The 23,851-nt window shown below is 39.3% G+C and overlaps 1 protein-coding gene across 2 annotated transcripts; it reads left to right on the plus strand.

Annotated features, from left to right (window-relative positions):
- Nucleotides 1-5,154: 5,154 nt before the first annotated feature.
- LOX (lysyl oxidase) lies at nt 5,155-22,714 on the plus strand. 2 transcript variants are annotated; one of them, XM_049873589.1, is made up of 8 exons: nt 5,156-5,356; nt 5,485-6,132; nt 6,483-6,591; nt 7,907-8,044; nt 9,518-9,674; nt 14,796-14,891; nt 15,254-15,369; nt 19,044-22,714. In XM_049873589.1, the coding sequence occupies exons 2-8, from the start codon at nt 5,526-5,528 to the stop codon at nt 19,048-19,050; spliced, it is 1,230 nt and encodes a 409-aa protein (XP_049729546.1). In that variant the 5' UTR covers nt 5,156-5,356; nt 5,485-5,525; the 3' UTR covers nt 19,051-22,714. The 2 variants fall into 2 exon arrangements, with proteins under 2 accessions (XP_049729547.1, XP_049729546.1); XM_049873590.1 differs by lacking the exon at nt 19,044-22,714 and having other exon boundaries at nt 5,155-6,132; nt 15,254-15,373.
- The last annotated feature ends 1,137 nt before the right edge of the window (nt 22,715-23,851 follow it).

Below are 23,851 nucleotides of genomic sequence, written 5' to 3' on the forward strand. Positions count from 1 at the left end.
GATGAGTAGAAGAAGGGAACACAAACATACTGTTAACTTCAAGGCTAGGTCCTCACCTCCCTTTTACTCCAAGTAAAAAGAGTTCTGGTTCTTTATTTCCTTCTATTATTCCTCCTGAATTACTTTTTAAAAATGTACTCAATGTCTTCATCCAACTCAAAATTCCCCCTTGTGTTACACATCCTACTTACCTCTTTTTTCAATCATTTTTCCCTTATACATCTCTAAGTTCCTGCTTTTTCTGTTCATTTTGTTCTCTGTAATGTTTCTAAAAATACATGGTACCAATGCACATTATATATGATCTTGCTCTTTACCAAAGAAACAAAATTTGTATGAGCTTCCAGAGTCCCAAACAAAGGAATTTATGCTCAGCTCCAAGTCCTTTAATTACAGCAGCAGTGTTTTGGCTTTAGTAATTCAGTGGCCCGGAGATATGGTTTGGATTTTCTACCTAACTCTATTTTCTATTTATATAAACTATCTCACAATTAAGGGGCCCTGGTGATGCAGTAGTTAAGTGCTCGGCTGCTAACCAAAAAGTCTGCAGTTCGAATCCACCAGCTGCTCCTTGGGAGAAAAATGTGACAGGCTACTTCGGTAAAGATTACAGCCTTGGAAACCCTATGGAGCAGTTCTACTTTGTCCTATAGGATTGCTATGAATCAGAATGAACTCCACAGCAACGGTTTTTTTCTTTTTTTATCTCACAATTATAAACACAGTTAAATACTAAATACTAGTACTAGTAGGAACACAGTATTATGACAATTGTCATTTCTTGGTCAACAGGTCAGACATCATAGTTCTAAAGCATGATGCTGATAACTTACCAGTATTACCAGTTGCAATTGAATTGATTCTGACTCATGATGACCCCTTGTGTAGCTGAGTAGAACTGTGCTCCATGAGGCTTTCAATGGCTGATTTTTTCCCAAGTAGATCACCAGGCCTTTGTCCTGAGGCAGCTGGGTAGACTTGAACCTCCAACCTTTTGGTTAGCAGCAGAGTGCATTAACTCTTCACACCACCTACAGACTCTGTTGATAACATTAGCATCATTCATCTCTCTCCTTCTTAAAGTACACACTTTGGAATTGTCCACAAAAAGAAGCCTTATTGTCAAAAGTGGAATCAGCTGTGGATCTTACCAGAGCTTAAAATCTGAAGGTATTTTGATGTAAATGCAGTTATTATTATTACTATTTCAGTGCTAAGTGGGAAGGAACAGTGGTTTGTCCAATTTTTGCGAAAAATAGTTTGGTCATTTGTCTTAGTTATCTAGTGCTGCTTTAACAGAAATACCACAAATGGATGGCTTTAACGAAGAGAAATTTATTCTCTCACTATCTAGGAGGCTAGAAGTCTGAATTCAGGGCTCTAGCTCAAGGGGAAGGCTCCCTCTCTGTCAGCTCTGGAGGAAGGTCCTCGTCATCAATCTCACCCTGGTGTGGGAGCTTCTCAGAGCAGGAACCTTGGGTCCAAAGGATATGCTGTGCTCCCAGTATTGCTTTCTTGGTGGTATGAGGCCCCTATGTCTCTCTGCTCGCTTCTCCCTCCCATATCTCAAAAGAGATTGGCCCAAGTAATAGATTAATCTTGTAGATTGAGTTTTCATAACTGCTGCTAATCCCATCTCCTCAACATCATAGAGATGGGATTTACAACACATAGGGAAACCACATCAGATGACAAAATGGTGGACTATCACACAACACTGGGAATCATGACCTAGCCAAGCCAACAGACATTTCTGGGGGATATAATTCAATCCATGACATCATTGAACAGACAGCACAATGTATGGCTAGACTGTCTCCCACAGTGTTTGCAAACACCCTTAATTGTCCCCAGTATGGTCGCCACATGTTTATTCTTCAACTGGTTAGGTCATAAATCAGACAGTTTTGAGTAAATGGAAAAGAGAAAAAACCGATGTATGACCAAGGGTAATGTATTGTCATTTCTTTTTAATATTCTAAGGTGTGTGTGTATTGTGTGTGTGCGTGTGTGTGCACAAACACATGCACACTTGCACGTTTGTTTAAAGAAAATACATATTGCATACCACTACCATTCTAGTCAGTTATTTAGATTCTGACAAGACGTTTCTAAGTTTGCTGGGACAAATTTGAAACAAATGATTGACGTTTAGCTATAAATTTTGAGATTAAGAGAATCAGTTGACATTCAATGGGTGTTCATTAAGTACAAATCATCATTAAGGCGTGCTACACTTCAGAGCATAAATATGTTCAAGAAAATTTTGTGAAACAAATAAATGTATATTGAATTTCACTGGAATTGTAAAAACCAGAACTATGTAAAAAGGGAAAATTGCACTCACACATAAAATGCATCCAAAATTTTAAAGTCCAATTAAAGGAATTATTCAGTTAAATATTAATCATCATGATGAAACATTATAGTATATGAATTGAAAGTAGCTGAAATTACTTAAATGTTTACAAAAACAAATGATTTTATAACTACAAAAAATACTTTAGAAAGGATCTGTGTTAACCTTTGAATCCTAGAGATAACTAAAAGCCAAACAGAATAAATCAGCCGTCCCAAGATACACAGCTTTATGTGAGCACCAGATTGGAAACCAGCACTTTTATCTGAGATCCAGTGTAAACACTCTACCTTCTCATCAGGGTCTACTCTGGTCTGACTCTCTGACACTATGAACCCCACAGCAGAGGTCCTCCTGCAGGGGCTTGTGGTCAAGCAATAGCAGTTGTGGGCTTTTCTCTTCTGGGAATTAAGCTGTATATGGGTACGTTCAGAGCTTTTTTCAGACAAGAGAGAATTACAATCTCTCTTTTCCTGCTTCTCCTGTAATTTAGCCTGTCCATCCAAATTATATACACCTGCTACTTCTTTTTACCCTATCTTCTTTTAGTGGGACTGGGGAAATTGTCTCACGTACCTTGGACATGTTATCAGGAGGGACCAGTCCCTGAAGAAGGACATGAAGCTTTGTATAGTACAGTGTCAGCAAAAAAGAGGATGAGCCTCAACAAGATGGATTGACACAGTGGCTGCAACAATGAGCTCAAACATAGCAACAACTGTGAGGATGGCACAGGACCGGGTAGTGTTTCATTCTGTTGTACACAGGGTCGCTGTAAGTTGGAACCAACTCGTCGTCACCTAACAACAACAACAATTTTAAGCACTGCAGCAAGTCTGTAAAATGACAGATAGGGATGACCTTCACACAAAGTGGCAGTACTGTTGACCCACTATCAATTGGATTTGCCCTCGAATTTTTATCTTCATCAGGGAAGCAATAGATTTTCCAGTTGATTGGGAAGCTTCCATCTAATAGCCCTTTGTGACCAAAGATATGAATTTGCTAGCCAAAGATGCTGTGTGTCATCGGTAGAACAAATCTAACTTGGTTCTGAAAAAGCTAAACCCATCACCCTGGACTCAGTATCAGTGTGATCTGATTAACTGAGAAGATAAGGCTGTGCTCCTAGTATCTGGTTAGCTGAGTGCCCTTGGGTGTTAGTCAGGGTTCTTTGATGGCAAACAACAGAAATTGGCTCAAAAGTTTCAGCCACAAAGGAATACATTAGAAGAATTGAAGGAAAAGCTGAAGAACCAGAGCTTGGAGACTCTTCTAAAACAGCTTTGGGGGATCTGTACACCAAGACTTAATAGCCACTTTCTTTCATAGTGGGAAGAGTGGGCTCAAACATTTTTGATCCTTGTGCCCTTCTGCTCAAGATTCAAATTCTAGGGAGACTGATTGGTCAAGCTTGGATATCATTAAAACCAAAAACCAAACCTGTTGCTGTCGAGTAGATTCCGACTCACACTGCTGGTTAAATTTGGGAGGGAAAGTTTGCCATAGGAAAATACAGCTGTTCTTACCAGAAAAAAAAGGGGAAATGAATGCTGGGCAATCAAATCAGTTGCCCACCACACTATCAAAATGTGGGATTAAATATGGAGAGACAGAGACTGACAGAGATAGGTGGGTGTTGAAATCCATCTAGGCAACAGCCCAATGATGAGACCAATAATAATAAAAAAATAAGGTTACTAAAATCTGGTTTTGAGTAGTAGTTTCAAATGGGGCCATTTAGTGCTATTTTTTTTCTTTGAAATGCTTCCAGCATTGCCCAAACTCTGAGTGTTATGTGAACAACTCATCCATTAAGCATCTCTGTCCAGAGAGCATTGCTTATCCTCCTACTCCTTCTCCTTCTGGCCACTCCTACCTTCTTCTATTTAACAAATTTGAACCTCAAAGCTATTTCTTTAGTAATCTTTGTTTAGATTGGGAGAGTAATCAAACCACATGGGATGCTTCACTGACCTTCAACATGTAACAAATGGTGATTTCAGTTTTTTAAATCTGAAGTCAAATCCTCCTTATTAGAAGTAGAGAGAAAAACCAAAAGGTCAGATCAAATGCTTATTTGAAGTTGCCTTCTTAGTGCTCTTAGGCCGACTCGTTCTAGCTCTCTTTCATGAAGGAAACTTCCTGGTAGATGCTGTCTAGATGAAAGATATTTCTCCACATCTATTCAAAGTACATCCAGGCCGGCATTGTGAAAGAGAGTTTATCATCACTTCAGCTTTAGCTGGCTTTGTTTCGTGTAAAATTTCACTGTTGGTTATTAAAATATTCGCTGTAGGAAACAAATTTGTAACTCATTTCTCATATTACCTACACACAGAAAAACAAAATTTGATATTCTAGGGTTTATTTGCTGAGAGCGATTCCCATAAAAGCAAGAGAGTGTGCATTGGGAAATTTGTCTGGTTAACTCCTTTATGGATAAACGTTAGTCACAACGGTCTCCCCCTCTCCCCCGCCTCTCGCCCCTAGCACCCTCCCCACCTCTCCCCTTCCCGCCTCTCTAGGGCTGGTGACCTAATAGCATTTTTCTCCATGCATATTTTGGCGTCGCCCCACGGCCTGGCTGACTTCGTCTGTCTGAGTTTTTTTTAAATTCCTGCATGTTCGCTCCAGATTAAGCTGAGTGTGTCTCAGGATGTGTGTTCCGTTTTCTTCTTTCCCCTTAACTCTCTCTCTGCAACGTGTCTGGGGGGAGGAGGAAGGGACGCGGAGGAGAGGGAGGGGCAGAGGCGAGGAGCTGTCAGCCTTGCACGTTTCCAATCTCATTACGTGAACAAATAGCGGAGGGGCGGCCGGGCCAGAACGGCTTGTGTAACTTTGCAAACTTGCCAGAAAGTTTTAAATCTCTTCTCCTTCTTTCACTCCAGACACCGCCTGCTCGCCGAGGCCGCCGCGCCGCTCCCCGCCGCCTTCCAGAAGGACTGGGAAAGGGGAGAGAGCCGGGCGCCACGTCCGAAGGGCCGTCTTTACTGGGTGAGGGTCTGCAGCCCACCCTTGGCACTACTAGGTGGGAACTGAGATACCCAGTTTGGCCCGCCTCCTTGGTTGGATGATTTCTCCTTCCCTCACGTGATTTGAGCCCCGTTTTTATTTTCTCCAAGCCACGTCTTCTCCAACTGGGTACAGCCCGGCAAAGGAAGCGATGCGCCTCGCCTGGACCGCGCTCCTGCTCGGCCCGCTGCAGCTCTTTGCGCTCGTGCGCTGCGCCTCACCCGCCGCCGGCCAGCAGCAGCCCCCGCGCGAGCCGCCGGCGGCTCCGGGCGCCTGGCGGCAGAGGATCCAATGGGAGAACAACGGGCAGGTGTTCAGCCTACTGAGCCTGGGCTCGCAGTACCAGCCGCAGCGCCGCAGGGACCCAGGTGCCGTCGCCCCGCAGCCTCGCACGCCTGTCCTGCTGCTCCGGAACAACCGCACAGCGGCGGCGCGGGCGCGGTCAGGCGGCTCGACGGGAACCCCCGCCGACCGCCCCAGGCCCACCGCCCGCCACTGGTTCCAAGCTGGCTACTCGTCGTCCGGACCCGGCGGCACTGGCGGCTCGCACGCGGGCAACGGGACTGCTGTAGGAGAGCGCCCAACACTCAGCAACCTGCAGCCGCCCAGCCGTGTGGACGGCATGGTGGGCGACGACCCATACAACCCCTACAAGTATTCCGACGACAACCCCTATTACAACTACTACGACACGTACGAGAGGCCACGGTCTGGGAGCAGGTATCGGCCGGGATACGGCACCGGGTACTTCCAATACGGTAAGCTTCCCCAAGTCCACTGGAAGCACCCCCCGCCCCCTGTCCACAACTATGTGGCTCCCCGACGTGGCTGCCTGGGCGCGGCGGGCCCTGGCACCCGCAGATACGACTCCTCCCCCCGCCCCTGCAGAAGCAGCCCTGGAATCTGGGGAAACCGCGCGCGCCTGGCTCCTCCTGCTTCCTTCCCATTTTACTTTGCAGCCCCCAGAATCCCCCGTTTTCCCGCTTCTTCAGCCCCACCCTGCGGTCCCGGTGGGCGAGGGGTGGAGTAAGGGACCCAGAGGAACCAGGAGCCGGAGTGGAGGGCGCTGAATTGTCTCACTAGTGTGCCCAATGCTGCTGACGTTTAGGTCTCCCGGACCTGGTGCCTGACCCCTACTACATCCAGGCGTCCACTTACGTGCAGAAGATGGCCATGTACAATCTGAGATGCGCTGCCGAGGAAAACTGCCTTGCCAGGTAGGGGCTGCAATGGTCCTTGGTTCTGATGCCTCCTGTTTGGTGCAGACAATTGCTGAGAAGTGGAACTAGAGCTGAGAAGTGGGACGTGACCTCCTGCACATGCTGACCTGGATGGAGAGTTCAATTTTGAAGATTTCTGTGGGTTCTCTCAAACTGTATCACAGATGAGGGAGATAGAGAAAACCCTTCTTAGAAACTGAAAGTGTCGTGTTCTTTTTCGACGATTCTCAAACGTTGAAGCCAACTATTTCCAGTAACATTCTATAAGTCTACAGTAAGGTGGAAAGAAATCATTGTAATGGGAGACCTTGTTAATACCCCCTTAAAAGATTGGAGGCAAGTTTGCCACTGTGGCACCCCTCATTGGCAAAGGTCAAGCTTTCCTCTTTTGTTTGAGGCAACGATTCACTTGGCTGTTTTGTTATTACTTCAGCCATGAGCAAGAGCTTTGTTTTTCCACCAGCCCGAAAATAAAATCCTGGCAATTTTGGGAATGCCTTTGGCGCTGGGAAACCAGCAGAGGGAGCAAAAGATGTATTGATAGGTCCCATGAAGATTTTAAAGTGTAAAATCAGTCCATCAGTAGGTAGTACTCGAACATATATTCACAAAAATATATGTTCGAAGGAATACAGTGATCTGTATTGTATCTTTCTCCCACGTTGGCCCTTTATAGCTGGCAGGCTAAAGGAAAAGAACAAATTCAATCTCATGATTTTCATTCCCAAGTCTTGCATTACTCACAGCACTGTACTTCCTATGATATTACATTGGTGCTTGTTTTGAAGATAGTGGTGTTACGAAATTATTTATCTAAATCTGAGTGCATATTTTTACAGCAATTTCCCCCACATTACATCTTAGTTAACTGTCTGAGAAGAAATGTATTGTAAAGTTCGAGGTCCTTAATAATGAGTATTATGAGTTCTTTATTTGAGATAATTTCCACCGCAATTTTATTCACTTATATTGTTAAACTTGAATTTATTATAAATAGAGTTTACTTATCACATGTAAATTTTTAGTGCTAATTTTATTATGTTTTTTACTTTTAAGCTCTGGGGATTTCCATACTTAACGATTGATTCACTCACTCAACAAATATTCATTGAGTTCTGACTTGATCAACTTGGCCACTGTTCTAGGATCAGTGGAATCCACAATAACAAAATAAAATGCTGGGCCCCTTGGAACTGATAATCTACTTGGGGAAGACAGTTGTCATTATTATATTATGATGAGGTTTTTGTTTATAGTTTTATATTTAGTTAATATTCTGTGAATATAATTTTTCTTCTTTCAAAAATTGCAGTACAGCATATAGGGCAGATGTCAGAGATTACGATCACAGGGTGCTGCTAAGATTTCCCCAAAGAGTGAAAAACCAAGGGACATCAGATTTCTTACCAAGCCGACCGAGATATTCCTGGGAATGGCATAGCTGTCACCAGTAAGTGGATGATCCCCCTGGGTACCTTTGAGTTGCTTTTTCATCTGTCAGGTTGTTCTTGATATGACAAATGCAAGTCTTATTTCTCAATCCAAAAAAAAAAAAATTGCCATTATTTCCATTAAGAATTCTGTATGTAATTTTACATAAACAAGGGAGTTTAACATTAAGATAATCTGTCAATTACTTGATCCTCTCTTGTCTTTTGAATTGGAAAGTCAAAGTCCAGCTTATTAAAACTGTTGATAGGATATAGCATTTGGCATCAATAGAATTTTACTCCAAGATACTACAGTTAGGATTTCTAAAAAATTCTATTACAACCAAAGTCACCTGTGGTTCAAACCCACTGCCGTTGAATCTATTCTGACTCATAGCGACCCTCTAGGACAGAGTAGAGCTGACCTATAGGGTTTCCAAGGCTGTAAATCTTTACGGAAGCAGACGGTCACGTCTTTCTCCCTCAGAACAGCTGGTGGGTTTGAACTGCTGGCCTTTTGGTTAGCAGCCAAGCACTTAACTACTGTGCCACCAGGGCTCCTCCATCTCTGGTTGGTTAGCATTTAATAAAGGCCACATCTGAGAAGTTTAAGACTGTTATCGAGAGGAGTCAGATACCGTTCTCAAAGGAAGATGCAGATGATATACTCCGTGAGCTGAGGACGATCTTCCTCCATGCCTTAAAAGGCCAATATCAAATCCAAGGTAGTTGCCTGTTCTGCTGTAAACTGAAAGACTTTCACATAAGGTAATTATATCATTTGCCCTGGTAACTTGCCCAGGTGTTTATTGCCAGGAAATCCTGATGTGTGCTCTTGAACGTTCTTTCTGCAATCCAAGTCATTTCTTCAGGTTCTTTCCTTATGTGAGAAGATGACCAGTTCAGCACCTTCTGTCTCATGAAATAAGAAAAGTAGGCATGAGCCACCTAATCTCTTGGTAAAACAGAAATATTTTATTTCCAAATAAAAGTTTATGCTATTTAAATAATAATGGTGGATAAAAGATGCCATTGTTTCTCATTTTTCATTTTATTAATGATAAATGTGAGAACTTGATTTTTTTAAGATACTACAGTGGCCTCCCAAACGTTGTGTACTTTTATTTTTTGGAATGAAACTATCAGTAGTGGCAGGCAAAAGAAATGCACTAGAGAATACATTGGAAGCACCATTTAAGCACAGATAATTTACTCTCTATTTCTACTTAATGTTAAACAATAAATCAGGTCATACTAGAAAAACAAAAGGATTCAAGAGAAGTCATTCTTCCCTATTAATAAAGTTAAAAACTTACAATTTTAATAGGCTTTTTTCCCTGGGGAAAAAATATCTAGTATGGATCTGTCATTAAGAAGAAGATAAATTGATCTCATTTTTAATGTGAAAACAAATTTCTGAGGCAATGGAGAAGTTAATGTCCTCATGCTTTCTCTAAGTGTAACTGACCTCTCTGTGTTGTGTGGGACATTAGACATTTCCACAGCATGGATGAATTCAGCCACTATGACCTGCTTGATGCCAGCACCCAGAGGAGAGTGGCTGAAGGCCACAAAGCAAGCTTCTGTCTAGAGGACACGTCCTGCGACTATGGCTACCAGAGGCGATTTGCCTGTACTGCACACACACAGGTAAGTTGGCACCCTAAAATCAAGAGCCCACAGTCTTCAAAGAGAAGATGAAGTGGTCCACTACTTTCTTTCCTCCTACTTCTCTCATATAAACTGTCTCATTTAGGGGGTCGTCTAGTCAAGGTGGAAACCCTGGTGTTTAAGAGCTATGTCTGCTAACCAAAAGGTCAGCAGTTCGAATCCACCAGACGCTCCTTGGAAACTCTATGCGGCAGTTCTACTGTGTCCTATAGGGTCACTATGAGTCGGAATCGACTCAGCGGCAACAGGTTTGGTTTTTTTGGTCTAGTCAAGGCGGAAAATAACTGAGAAAAGAAAAAGCGATGGCTTCATGATCCAAATTATGTAGCCCCCTACTCATGATCACATGTCAGTGTGCACACTCTTTGTCTTCACAATGGAAAGCTGTGAAATTTACTCCCTGGAGATTGAATGGCTTATAACACCTGCATTCATTCTATACTCTTTAACTGGCTTGGTGAGTAACTGTAGACAAGATACCTCTGTTTTCTCACCTCTGTGTGTTAAGCTAAAAATAAGATGGTGATTGGGTTTTGCAAAAGGAGAGGGAATAGGTTTCTTATAAAGCACTGCTTAAAAATTGTCTCTTTTAATAAGAGAAATAAGAACAGAGGGACACAGTTTCTTCTTCCATGCATATATATTTAAGCCTACAATATAACTGATGTCAGACATCATTTGGATGGATTTTTTAAAGTAGTGCTGAACTAAGCAGTTTGTATGTTTTATAACTGGAAAATGTGTGCCAGTTAAAACCCATGTATTTCCATAAGAAATCCTAATTTGTGAAACGACATTATAATTTTACCCCAGCCCGAACCTTGGCCAGGAGCAGTGAATGTACATAACCCAGGGCACAAAAGGATCAGCAGCTGGGATCTTGGGAAGCAAATTCCAGGGCTGTGGCGGGAAGCTCTTTGGGGACCTAAATGTTACCATTTCTTCTCTTTCTGAGCTTAGAAGAACATCATGGCAATTGGAGCGGGAAAAGGTTAAATTCCACATGCCCTTGGACAGCACTTATTTTTTAAGCAAAAGGACATTGAGCCTCCCCACACATTACACATGTGAGCATACAAAGATTCCCTTTTTACTGAATGATCACCAAGTCCCAGAGCAGCCATGTGCAGGGTGACTTGGAATTTATTCCACCCACTCAGAAAAAGAGCCACTCTGGACAGCTCACCTTGTGTTGAAATATGTGAATCTGGGACTGTAGGCATTTATAACACTTATTTTTCTGCTGTTACTTGGAGTCACCCCACTTTATTTTATATGGTAGCACTCTTGTTAACAGGCAACCCTGGTGGCGCAGTGGTGAAGTGCTTGGGTGATAACCAAAAGGTCAGTGGTTCAAACCCGCCAGCTGCTCCACTGGAGAAAGGTGTGGCAGTCTGCTTCCATGAAAATTTACAGCCTTGGAAACTGTATGGGACAGTTCTACTCTGTGCTATAGGGTTGCTATGAGTCGGAATCCACTTGACGGCAGTGGATTTGGTTTGATTCTTGTTAACCATCATCTGTATATGTCCTAATTAACTTTTACTCACTAGGACTTTTTTTTTTAAATAGGTCGTACATTATAAATAATTTATATATTTGTCTTTTTCACTAGATCAACGTCTCTTGAACATGTACTTCATTTTAAGGAAAAAGAATTCCGACAAGTCCCAGTGTTGACTTAAATTAGTTTTATTATAATGTTGGTTAAATATATTCAGGAGTCCGCGGGTGCAAAAGGTTAAGTGCTCAGCTACTAACCAGAAGGTTAGTGGTTCAAATCTACCACAGGTGCCTTGGAAGAAAGGCCTGGCAGTCTGCTTCTGAATGATCACAGTCATTGAAAACCCCATGGAGCACAGTTCTACTCTGAAACAGTGGACCTCATTAATTTAATGTGACAATTATGTTTTACTAAAAACAAATAGCTAGTTTAGAAAGCCTCAACTCAGATTCTATATTTAATCCATTTTTATATTTTGATGTTCATAATACTAATATGTGAAATGCTTGCTTAATGGCCTTAATAACTCCAGTTCTTTGCTCGTTCAGATAATTAAAGCTCATACTTAAGCTCTGTCACCTGAGCAATCTTAGAATGCCAGTTTTAGCATTCCTTAAAGCTCTTTTGTTCACTTGAAGATAAGCACTGTAGCATTATTTTTTTCTCTTACCATAAATTTTATTTCCAACTTGTTTAAATAATGGCATCTTCAATAATGCTTAACTGAGATTCTTTACCATAAACATATAATCAGAATGTATACCTTGTGATAATGCTGTAACCTAAATTACAATAGATAGTGAAGCTTCTTGTGTAATTAATAAACAACAATAACAACAACACAAAACATTCCCGTTTAATACAAGGTTCTCTCTCTTTTGAGCATAGCAGTCATAACTCCGGAAATTTCATAAGTGCTGGACATGAAAGCAATCAATATAAACCATATAACAAAGGATGTTCTTGATGTTAGCTACCATCGAGTTAATTCAGTCTCCTGGAAACCAGATCTGTGCAGAGTGGAACTGCTCCATAGGGCTTTAAAGCCTGCGCACTTTTGAAAGCAGATCACCAGGCCTGTCTTCTGAGGCACCTCTGGGTGGGTTCAAACCAACAACCTTTGGGCTAGTAGTCAACTGCTTAACTGTTCTGCACCACCCAGATTATAGACTTAAAAATAGTTCTATGGGACAACCAACGTTCAGGGATTCATAGGTTGGGTCCACAGTCTGTGATCTGAAGTCCTTGGTACCAGATGAGTTTCAGAATTCATACTTTTTCCGATTTTAGAAAGGTCACATTGTATATATACCATATATTGATTGCTAGGTGATACTCACATGTGTTATGGTTTATGCCAAAAACATTAAATATTTACATTGAATAGATAAAGAGATTATGAATGTCTTCAGTCTGTACTGGTCAGTCTTTGCTGCTCATTGAGTTCAGGTCTAGTCAGATTTTGACATCATGAGAGTCCTTTTTTTTTTTATTGTGTTTTAAGTGAAAGTGTACAAGTCAGTCTCTTATACAAAAATTTATACACACCTTTCTATGTAACCCTAGTTACTCTCCCCCTAATGTGACAGCACATTCCTCCTCTCCACCTTGTATTCCTTATGCCCATTCAACCAGCTCCTGCCTTCTCATATCTCCTCGAGGCAGGAGCTGCCCATATAGTCTCATGTGTCTACTTGAGCCAAGAAGCTCACTCCTCACCAGTATCAATTTCTGTTTTATAGTCCCATCCAATCCCTGTCTGAAGAGTTGGCTTTGGGAATGGTTCTAGTCTTGGGCTAACAGAGGTTCTGGGGGCCATGACCTCTGGGATCCCTCCAGTCTCAGTCAGACTACTAAGTCTGGTCTTTTTACAAGAATTTGAGGTCTGCATCCCACTGTTCCCCTGCTCCATCCAGGATTCTCTGTTGTATTCCCTGTCAGGGCAGTCATCGGTTGTTGCTGGGCACCATCTAGTTCTTCTGGTCTCAGGCTGATGGAGTCTCTGGTTTATGTGGTATAAAAAAATTTATTTTATTTTATTTTAGCATTATTTAAATCAGTCTTAAATAGGTACCTAATCAAATGAATCTCTTACAGTGTCATGAATGTAATGATAATAATTATGGTAATGATAATAGTTAACACTTATTATGTATTATGTGGCAGAATCAGAAGCCAAAAATTATCATTATGTATTTACTACTAAGCATACTACTTATGAATGATTCCAAGTTGGCTGAGGCCATGGTTTCCATCTAGACAGTAACAATGGAATATGGTTTTCACTGCTGTGCACAGACATTTTCAGGTTTTGCCTCTCTGTGGTATATGACAGCACAGTTCTTCACCCACTCTTCCCAAATTGAGCTACAACCAAACCATCATGGGAGAGCGTGCCAAAAAGGTTTTGTCTTCTCTTTGGTGACCAAGGTGATCTTAAGTACCAGAGTACTTTGGGTGTTGAAATTAAATGGCAGTATTGAGTTAAAATGATTCTAGCTAGTGCCTTTTAATTTTTTTGTGTGTTATTATCGGAAAACACAACAGTCAGAATTTCTCATGAAGAACTAATGGAATCAAGAATATACTTACATACTCCAATATGAGAAATCTTCTGTAGACGATACCTTTCATGAGAGCAAGGAATATATCTTATTGCTATATTCATTGCTATTTTCTCCTTCCAGCCTATAGAAGGCACTCCTTTACTTATTGAAATGAATATTTTAGCAAGTGAAGTAACATGGCATTCATTCATTAAGGCATACATTCATTCCTTCAGTTCAACAAATGTTTCAGTGACCATGTGAGAGAGAGTGTAGTGTGATGGTTAACAACAGGGATTCTGGACCAAATTGCTTAAGCTCAAAACCAGCTCAGCACTTACTATCTCCTTGGGTAAGTTACTTGACCTCACTGATCCTCAGTTTCCTCATCTATAAAATAGAGATAATAATAGCACCTACTTCATGAACTTATATATGTAATAACGTGTTTAAAATTGTTCCTGGCACATTCAAAGATGCAACATAGACTCCACCCTTAGGGAGCTTACAATCTCTAGTTAGGTATATTCTTATACACTACAATCAAAATACCAAACAGAAATGGATAAATGCTATAAAAACTGTACATGAAGAAGTATCATGGGCTTCAGAGCACTGAAGGGTATTTTCCAAGAGGGGAAACTTAGAAGTGTTTCAGTGAGAAGAGGACATTTGAGCTTAATTAACTATTAAGTGGGCTTTATTCCTGAGCTGATAATACTCTAAAATGTTGATAGAGGCCTATTTCATCATTTAAGATTGTATTTATCAATGATGATTTATTACACTATTTCAGAAGCTAAGTGTACTACTACTTATGTTAGTCCTAAATCTATTGTAGCTAGAGGCTAAGTAATATATACTTCTCAAGAGAGAGTAATATATAGTCAAGACTGAGTAGTATGTACTTTTCAAGAGAGATGCAATAAAAGTATAGTTCTATGTCAACCTCTTTTAGTACTGACTTAAGATTTATTTGCAAATAGTATGTTCTTTAGAATATTCTGACCCTATATCATCTTTTAAATGTTTTTATTTTCTTTGTTCTAGGGGTTGAGTCCTGGCTGTTATGATACCTACAATGCAGACATAGACTGCCAATGGATTGATATTACAGATGTAAAACCAGGAAACTACATTCTAAAGGTAGTGATCTTTGAAAATATGCATCTGTTATTTATTGAGATTGCAAATCAATAGCCACCCCGCTTCTGGATTCAAATGTTAAATAATCATGGTCCTTAAAGCAATTATATGTCATCTAGAACTACTTCTAAACCACCCTAGATATATGAAGAAATTTTTTATTTTAAAGCACTTCAGAGAAAAAAATATATTTTCCCTCTATACCTTCTCCAGACTATAACTACTTGTCTAACTTAAACACCCCTTCCCATTTGATTTAGTTCAACCACATTCCCTTTTTCTAGCCCCTGTGAATAGACATAAATTATCCAGTAAATATTGATGGTGAGATCTGAAACATAAATGCTGTTTGCCTTGCCTAGGTCAGTGTGAACCCCAGCTACCTGGTGCCTGAGTCAGACTATTCCAACAATGTCGTGCGCTGTGAAATACGCTACACAGGACATCACGCGTATGCCTCAGGCTGCACAATTTCACCGTAAGTCCTATTTGACTAGCTAAGTAATCTCTTCATAAAGAGTGTTAGTTTCCCAAAAGGCATTACACCTGACACATGTCTGTTTCCTGTACTAACTTCTGCGCTTTCCTTATAAAACAGACCAAAAGTAGAAAATGGTATAGAGTCTTCACTGTGACATTTTTTAAAGCTGATCTTTTTTTGATAACGCTAGTGAAGAAGGGATGTTCCAAGGTTTTGATCATCCTAAATCTTAGTTTTCAAGCCAACATATACACACAGAACACATTCTTGATCCAAAAAGCCAGTGGGGAGGCCCAATATGCAAAATCACTCAGTATGCAGTGTTGGTGGACTTGTGGGAGCCTTAACAGATGGGTTTCCTGCTTCCTGCCCCGGTACCCCCACAACAGCAACAGTCCCTGCAGGAGCTCTAGGGCTCTTTAAAGTACATTTGGAAAATCACTACCTTTAAAGTATGCAACTAAAAAGATCAGAATCCATGTTCCATAGAAATCAAGATTTCATGTATTTGAGTTCTAGAACCGTGAGTACTAGGAAAATACCCTGCAAGGAAGGAGGAAAGGGTTCTTTCATAATTTTAAAAGAATTAAAGTTGGGTAGGTTTGCCTGTTTGCCACTCTGTGCTACTCTGACCTCTTACGTACCTCTTAAGCCTGCTTTAGTGCTGCTGGGTAATAAATCATACCTATGAGTTACACTTTGCCAAAAAATGCACAATTAGAATGATACTGAGCACGCATGCACGTTAGCTTTGCTTTGACGTTGGTGAGACATAGAGCCTCCGGGTCATGCAGAAAGGTGTAGCGGGGCTATACTAGAAATTCATAACTAATAGAAATCTCTCCCTGATAGAAAACCAGGAAAATGGTTTGGTGCACATGAACCATACGTGAACATCACCTAAACCTAGCTGTGCAGGTTTTGCCCTACACCTGGGTTCCTTTGCCCTACACCTGAGAAAAAGATGGCTAAAAACAGCCCCTGTCCCATCCCCCAAAGCCTTGCACTGCACTGTCGCTCAGAGCTGTACTCACTCTGAAGGGCTGTCTTTCCTTGTTCACATGAAGGAGCAGAACCTGTGCTTTACAAATGACATCCCAGCATAAAGAATAGATGAAGCCTCTAACAGCAAAAGGGTAACACTGAAAAAAAGCAATCAAGTGTATTCTTCTGAACATGCCCACAACACAGAAAACCTGGCTGGTTTTATGGCCCACACTGGGTGGAGATGCTCATAGTATAACTCAAACCCCCCAGAACATCAGTGTAAATTAAGCTAAAATAAATTGGTTATTTCATTTATTTTCATTTTTATAATCCCTTCATGTATTCACTCATTCTCCATAAATTTATTCACTTACGTTCTTACTTATGCACCATGAGTTTATTGTGATCCTGAACTAGACCTTAAAGGGTAATGCAAAGATAAATATGACTCTTAGCACTGGATTGCTCCCTTGTAGCCTTATTATAATAATTCCAATTAATTATTTGTGAATCTCATTGTTTAATGTTTGCCCCTCCTGCTCTACTCCATATTGCCAGGATCTAGTCTCTTGCCCACTGCTGTATGCCCAGTGCCAGGCACAGGTCTGCCACCTTGTAGCTTCTCATTCAAGATTTGATGAATTAATGAATTACTCTGTCTTTCAAGGAATTTGGAATTGAGTAGAGAGGATGATAGAAATACATACATAATGTAATACAGACACAACATGAAAAGTTCAACGAGAGGTAAAATAAAATGCAATAGGACTAGGAGGATCTCTAATAAGCTAGGTGACTCTCAAGACTGCTGGCCTCTCACTAGGAGCAGGTCTGGAGAGTGGACTCTGTTGTTGCATAGAATGTGTCTTGCTTTCCACTGAATTGGATAATGGATTTATTCAAACAAATAAAAATTGTTACAGTGTTCCAGCAATATTGTGACTCTACATGCAACCTGCACCCATTAGACTGTCTCTGCTGACACTTGGATCAGTCAGCTGCCATGATTGAATTTAACTTACCAAAACTCAGCAATGTCTTGATTATTTGCTGAGGTCACCCCACAGAGTTGCTTATTTTTACCAGTTGTCACTGATGGTAACTAAACTGTAAGAGTGGCTGAGATGGAATTTTATAAGCAATACTGGTGGATTAAAATATGAAAAAGTGAAATTATCCATAGTTGACAATTCATAATAAAATACTAAGATGATACTTATTCTGTGAGTGGGAAATAACAGGATAAGTACAAAACACTTGACTTGGGGAAAAAAAACAAAACAAGAAAACAACTCACCTTCAGGAGAATGATACTTGCTGCTTGTATTTTGACGTTCATCTCAGACCTCCCTCACTGAGGCTCAGAGTTCAGAGTAAGGAGAGATTGCCTTGGCTTTTAGGATAGCATTTGGATTGGACCTTGAAGGCTGAGGAGGACTGCAGTAAGGAGAGTTAGAGGGAGGGCTGGCTGGGAGGTAGGAGCCAACAGCAGGACGACCACATGGCAGGAGGAAAGTGCAGGACATGCTTGGAAAAGCAAGTTTTCCAGTTTGGCTAAAGCATAAGTTTGATGGAGTAAAGAGCTGGGCAAAAAGGATGGAAAAGTAAGTTTGGGTTAGATCAAAGAAAGCATTGCATAACAAGCTAAAAACTTTGAGCTTCATTCTGGAGACTATGGGGAGTTTTTTAAGTTTCTTGAACAGAGGGTGTAACTTACCTAAAACTGTGTGGTCAGTCTGGGGACAGCATAAGCAACAGTGTGTGTGATTACAGTGGTAACATTACTATACTGGACACAGAGTGTCTCTCAGTTCACTGATTATTTTTCATGTCGATCAAATATTTGAGAGCCTTCAAACCAAATCAGTTGCCAGCAAGTCGACTCTGAGTCATGGCAACCTCACTTGTGTCAGAGTAGAACTGCACTCCATAGGGTTTTCAAGGCTGTGACCTTTTGGAAGCAGATCACCAGGTCTTTCTTTCAAGTAGGTGTGTGCCATTAAGGTATCTTCTCTCCCTCGTTTTCCTCACTGTAAACTGAAGATATGCACCAGGTGGTGACATCTGAGGCCCCTTTCAGTTCTAAGATACTACAGTTACGTTCTCTTCTCCTCATAGAACTTGCTATTTGGAAGTTGATGGTTTATGATTTGGACTGAGTGCATTCTTACTTCCTTTACACAGGCATCTAGAATCACAAGTTAAATACAATGATATTTGATTTATTGGCTTTGGCCCACTTCCTGCCTATTAATAACAGAATTCCAAACCCCTGCTGCAAAAGGACTAATGCAAGATGGTATAGAGCCCATGACCTTGCTGCCTGGTGGACAAGCCACACTTACTCCACAAATGAACTGACCTTATCAGGGCCACCAATCCCATAAGTTCTGCTTTGCTGTTGATTGTTTTACAGGTTGTTTCCTTGAACCTAGATGTCGGGATTATAGGCATCAGACATACACTGTCTGCCTCTGCTATTAACAGAGAGTCACTTTCTTCAAATCATTATTAAAAATAACATATTAGTGGATATTTTCATGAGGCACCTATTACTTAAATGGAGGGAAGTTACCACATAAAGTTTAAAAAAGGTTGACTTTAAATTTGTCTGCTGTACTCATTCATAATCTTATCAGGGTAATAATTTGTCTTTGTTTTTTTTTTTTTTTACCTTAATCTAGGTATTAGAAAGCAAGACAAAACTTCCAGTGGATGAATCAGTGCCTGGTGTTCTGAAGTGGGAAAAAATAAATTAACTTCAGTAGGATTTATGTATTTGGGAAGAGAGCAGAAAACAACAAAGGGCTTTTCGTTTGGACAGTTTTGTAACAAAGCATATAACTGGATTCTGAACATTTAAATCGGCATTATTTGGGAAATTCTTAATACTTATTCACATAACTTTGTGAATTAATATAATGTTTCAATTCTCTAGTGGCATACTTGACTCTTTCAAAGAAATTCCCATCTCTTGTGCTTCTTTTGAAATTATAGTGCAAAAGAGAAACTATTTCATTGAACGAGCCAAAATGATTTGAGTTGAAAATTTTCTAAAGTGCAGACACTTCAGTGAAGCATAATAAAAAATGGCATACATGTGCCCTAGTATAAATTAATTTAGAAATGATGCTCCTACTGTTTAAACATATATGGACACAGTTGGTGCTGAAGAAGGAACAAACACATTATCATTGGTGTCACAAAGTATTACTATATAGCAGAGAAATGGCAGTATATGTATTCAGATAGTTACACCCCTATATAAAATTTATGTTTACATTTTTAAATTAGCAGATAAACTCCTTTCTTTCTGTCAGATGCACAGTTTCATTCTAACTTGAGTCAGCTTTTGTTTAGGAATGAATTAAGTAATTGAGCTGCCCAATTCCTGCCTGAATTTTTTGATGCCCCCCTCTACTTTGATTTTTCCTATGGGCAGAGACGTTTTAAGTGGCATTCTTATATTACCATTCTGGGGACTGGTATACACAGGACAACTGTATAAATGGGAAGTCATTTTGATGACAGATGTGTGTAGGACAACTGTTTTAATGTGAAGTCATTTTGATGATAGATTTGACATGTCCAGAGATAATATAAATTTAAGCGTATTGGAATTTTAATTTAAAAGAAATTTCCTTGCTGACATAAAAATCATATAAACATGTCCCTCAAACCACAACTGTCTCAAATATTTTAAAATAATCAATGAAAGAATCTTAGCATTTTAAATCTTTACGCATTTATTTTATGTTCCGCTATTAAAAAGAGGGATGCTAAAGAATTTTAAATTATCCAGAATATATAATGTAATATGTGTGCAATACAGGAGCACCATCCTAGGTCATTCAGGAGTCAATCATACATGATTATTTTTTTGTGTGTGTGAAATACAGTCCAAATTAGCAAAGCACATAGCATACTTGAGGGGCTGGTGAACCGGGGAGAAGAAAACTTTCTGCCAAGCCAAGGACTGTGCTGCGTAGTGAGACAGCTGTGATTTTATTTAAACTGTGAAATCATGTGCTACAATAAAATTTAGAGAATTTCTCTTTTTCCTGAAATTCAAAAGGTGCAGAAGGAAATCAAATTACACTTTTAAGTTAGTGGTGCTTCAGCTGAAGTTTTTCATACATTAACCAGTATTAAAATCTCAAGAAAGGTATTTCCAGTGCCAGAAGAGTTAGGTAGAATGTTACAAGTGAGTTGGCATGGCTGTGTAATATCTGATAGAGTTCAAAAGTCAACATCAATTACCAATGATCATTCTGCACCCAGTGGGCGCATAGTAAGGTAAGAGGGGCTAGAGATGGGCAGTCCTCAAGGGGCAGGTACACACCCTTATCCTTATCCTCCAGGACACACACCAACTGAGAATATAGACAGCTTGATAGAGACCCAGAACTTTCATTGAACCATCATCATTTTAGCTCTGGAATGACTTCTTTAATATACTTCCTTGCCTTAAATTGCTTTATAGTTTTAAGATTGTGGAATGAGCCTTTCAAAACTGTTATCTTTTCTAATAGAGGTATTTTAATATACTTGCTTTCTAAAAAACAAAAACAAAAACTACTGTCAGTATTAATACTGAGCCAGACTGGCATCTTCAGATTTAAGATCTAGTGTTTTATTAAAATTATTACCCATGTATTAAAAACTAACCAATACCGTGGCCTTTGGATACATATAAGAGACTTACTTACATTCAGATATTAGGCCTTATCTGTTGGCCATCATCATTTGAATGCCTAATATATGCTAGGTGTTAGGACAAAAAAAGACTATGCCTAACCTCAATAAGCATAAAAAAGTGCCATCATTATCCATTAGCCTCACCTTTTTTTATTTTTAACAAATTATAAGTACATGTCTATAAAATTTCAATTTTAAGCACTGTTTTTCATGAGCATATTTTATTTTTAAAAATCAGTTAAAAGTTAAATATGACATTCATATATGTTACTAATGATTAAAAGTATATTTCCATGTCTATTTGGTTAAGTTGGAAAAAAAAAATAGGTAGCTGAAGGTTCTTACTTATTACTTGTATAAATGTTTCTTTCCCTCCCTGTCATTCCTAAACACTTCCAAATAACTTTCCAGTATTGATTTAGCACCCAATATTTTTGAACCGTAAACAGGTCTTTTCTCTGAATAGCCATCAAAATCCACAGGTTATCAATTAATAAAATAAGGAACATAACAATTCAGTCTTAGCAAGCTCTAAAGAAGACTTTCTTATAAAATAGGAATAGGAAGTAGAAATGAACACAAAAATATTAAGTACTGTGAAAAGACTTTTAAAGAGACTTTTAAACTAATAAAGACTATAAGAAAATGGACTAAATCAGAAAAATAGTTTTATGAGTCTTTTATATGCCATATTAGTAGTCTCATAATTACTCACATCACAGTCTGGATTAAAAACTTGACTTTTGAGGCTAGGATTCAGTCCCCCAACAGTAGCATAGCACATATTAATAGACAATGTGCCTATTTCTAGAAAATCTTTATATTTTTATGTAAGAATTTTATTTAAAATATCTATTACCAAATTTGGAAACCCTGGTGGTGTAGTAGTTAAGTGCCACAGCTGCTAACCAAAATGATGGCTGTTCGAATCCACCAGGCACTCCTTGGAAACTCCATGGGGCAGTTCTACTCTGTCCTATAGGGTCGCTATGAGTCAGACTTGACGACAGTGGGTTTTGATATCATTTAATTATTCAGTAGGAAATATTTGTAATAATGAACATTGTTTTAGATACCCGATAGAACAGTCCCAATATTCAGACTCTAAAGGAAGTGTACTTCACTAAAATTATCACGTGTCACTGAGAATCTTTAGCAGATTGAGTGAAAATCTTGAGATATTTTAAAAATAACTTTGTTCTTGTTTTGATATTAATAGTATGATAACTAAAAAATTAGCCCTTTTCTGTATTTTTTTGTGTTTAGAACTCACATTTGCAATCAATATATTCAGTCTTCAAATTAAGTTTTATTCCCAGTTTCCAAAAGTCCTGGGCCACTTGTGAACACTTAGAGAATTTCATTTATCATTCAAAATGGTGCTGAATTATTTCAACTTGAATGTAAAATGTATTAAATCTTAACTCATGGGATATAAACATTTAATTAATATATAACTGCTTGCTACAAACCAAGTGACGTGTCACTTGGTATTGTAATGTTTTTAATAAAGTTTTAATTTCTCCCCAATATTTCAGGAATCCTATTTGTAAAACATTTGTAACATTTGAAGAGCTCTTATTTTAAATGCCCAGACACTGGCTTTATATTATTCTTTGTACTCTCATATTCTCTTATTATATGTCTATACTATATTTGCAAGATTATATAAAAATGCCTTGAATAAATGATTTCAAGTGTATGTAGTGGTTATTTGTCTTTATGTATAAATAAATGATTTGAATTTCATTTTAGATTAGAATATTAAAACTGTGTACTATATATGGTTGGTGGCTTTGCTCAATGGCCTTTTGCATTAATGAATTGCTTAGTTAGCTCATGTGACTTGAAGTTTGGCTATGAAAATAAAAATCTAGCTAATGTTTTAAAATAGGTACTATCATACCTGAATGGACCCTAACTTAGATTACTATTACTAGCTACTTGTAAGGAAGTAGAGTAGGCATTGTGAGAATAACCACACTTTGCTTTGATTAGGCTGAACCAGGGAATGTATACTCATTTAGGAGACAGAGCCATGCTACAAATAGTTTATAAAGAAAAACGTTATTATAGTAATCCTTATTTAAATGTGCACCCAAGTAGCTGAGAAACTGGTAACCTGAGGTGGGAAATAGGTCCAAAACTGTTCAGAGTATTTTGGGGGAATGATTTGTAAAACTAATGCACAAAAATAACTCACCCTTGAGGAGCTCTTGTAGGTAAAAAAAGGTTCTTGGCTGGTAATATGCACATTTAAATTGTAAATTATCAGTAATACTTGGAACCACCAATTTACTGCTTCTCTTTCCTGCTCAAAATGATGTTATCTGAAACGCTTTACTTCTTATGCAAAGGATGATTTTCTTTGTCTCATCATTGATCAGTATTTTGAACAGCGCTCATTGTTAGCTTTAAACCAGAGACTATGGAAGGGCAGATGTTTCTTTTTTGTCAAAACTTGACTGCTTTTTTGGTACTCATTTATTAACATTTCTAATGCTAGCCACATACATTAGTAGAGAATTAACACACGGATTGAATCATTCACTTTCATTATAGTAATTTGCGTCTTAAGTTTAAACAAAGCCCTTGCATCATTGTTGTTGTTAGGTGCTGTCAAGTTGATTCTGACTCACAGGGTCCCTATGAGTCAGAATCAACTCTATGGCAATGGGTTTGGTTTTATGGTTTAGTGACCCCATGCACAACAGAACAAAACACTGCCCAGTCCTCTGCCATCCTCACAATTGTTGCTATGTTTGAGCCCATTGTTGAAGCCACTGTGTCAATC

The sequence above is a fragment of the Elephas maximus genome, chromosome 2 (genome assembly GCF_024166365.1).
Source record: "Elephas maximus indicus isolate mEleMax1 chromosome 2, mEleMax1 primary haplotype, whole genome shotgun sequence".
Classification (NCBI taxonomy): domain Eukaryota; kingdom Metazoa; phylum Chordata; class Mammalia; order Proboscidea; family Elephantidae; genus Elephas; species Elephas maximus.

What these genes read in the sequence shown, in the direction of transcription:
- LOX (XM_049873589.1), top strand. Translation starts at nt 5,526, where the DNA reads ATGCGCCTCGCCTGGACCGCGCTCCTGCTCGGCCCGCTGCAGCTCTTT. An exon ending in GAATGGCATAGCTGTCACCA is followed by an intron (nt 8,045 to 9,517) that starts GTAAGTGGATGA and finishes GTGGGACATTAG; the next exon opens with ACATTTCCACAGCATGGATG. An exon ending in CAGGAAACTACATTCTAAAG is followed by an intron (nt 14,892 to 15,253) that starts GTAGTGATCTTT and finishes TGCCTTGCCTAG; the next exon opens with GTCAGTGTGAACCCCAGCTA.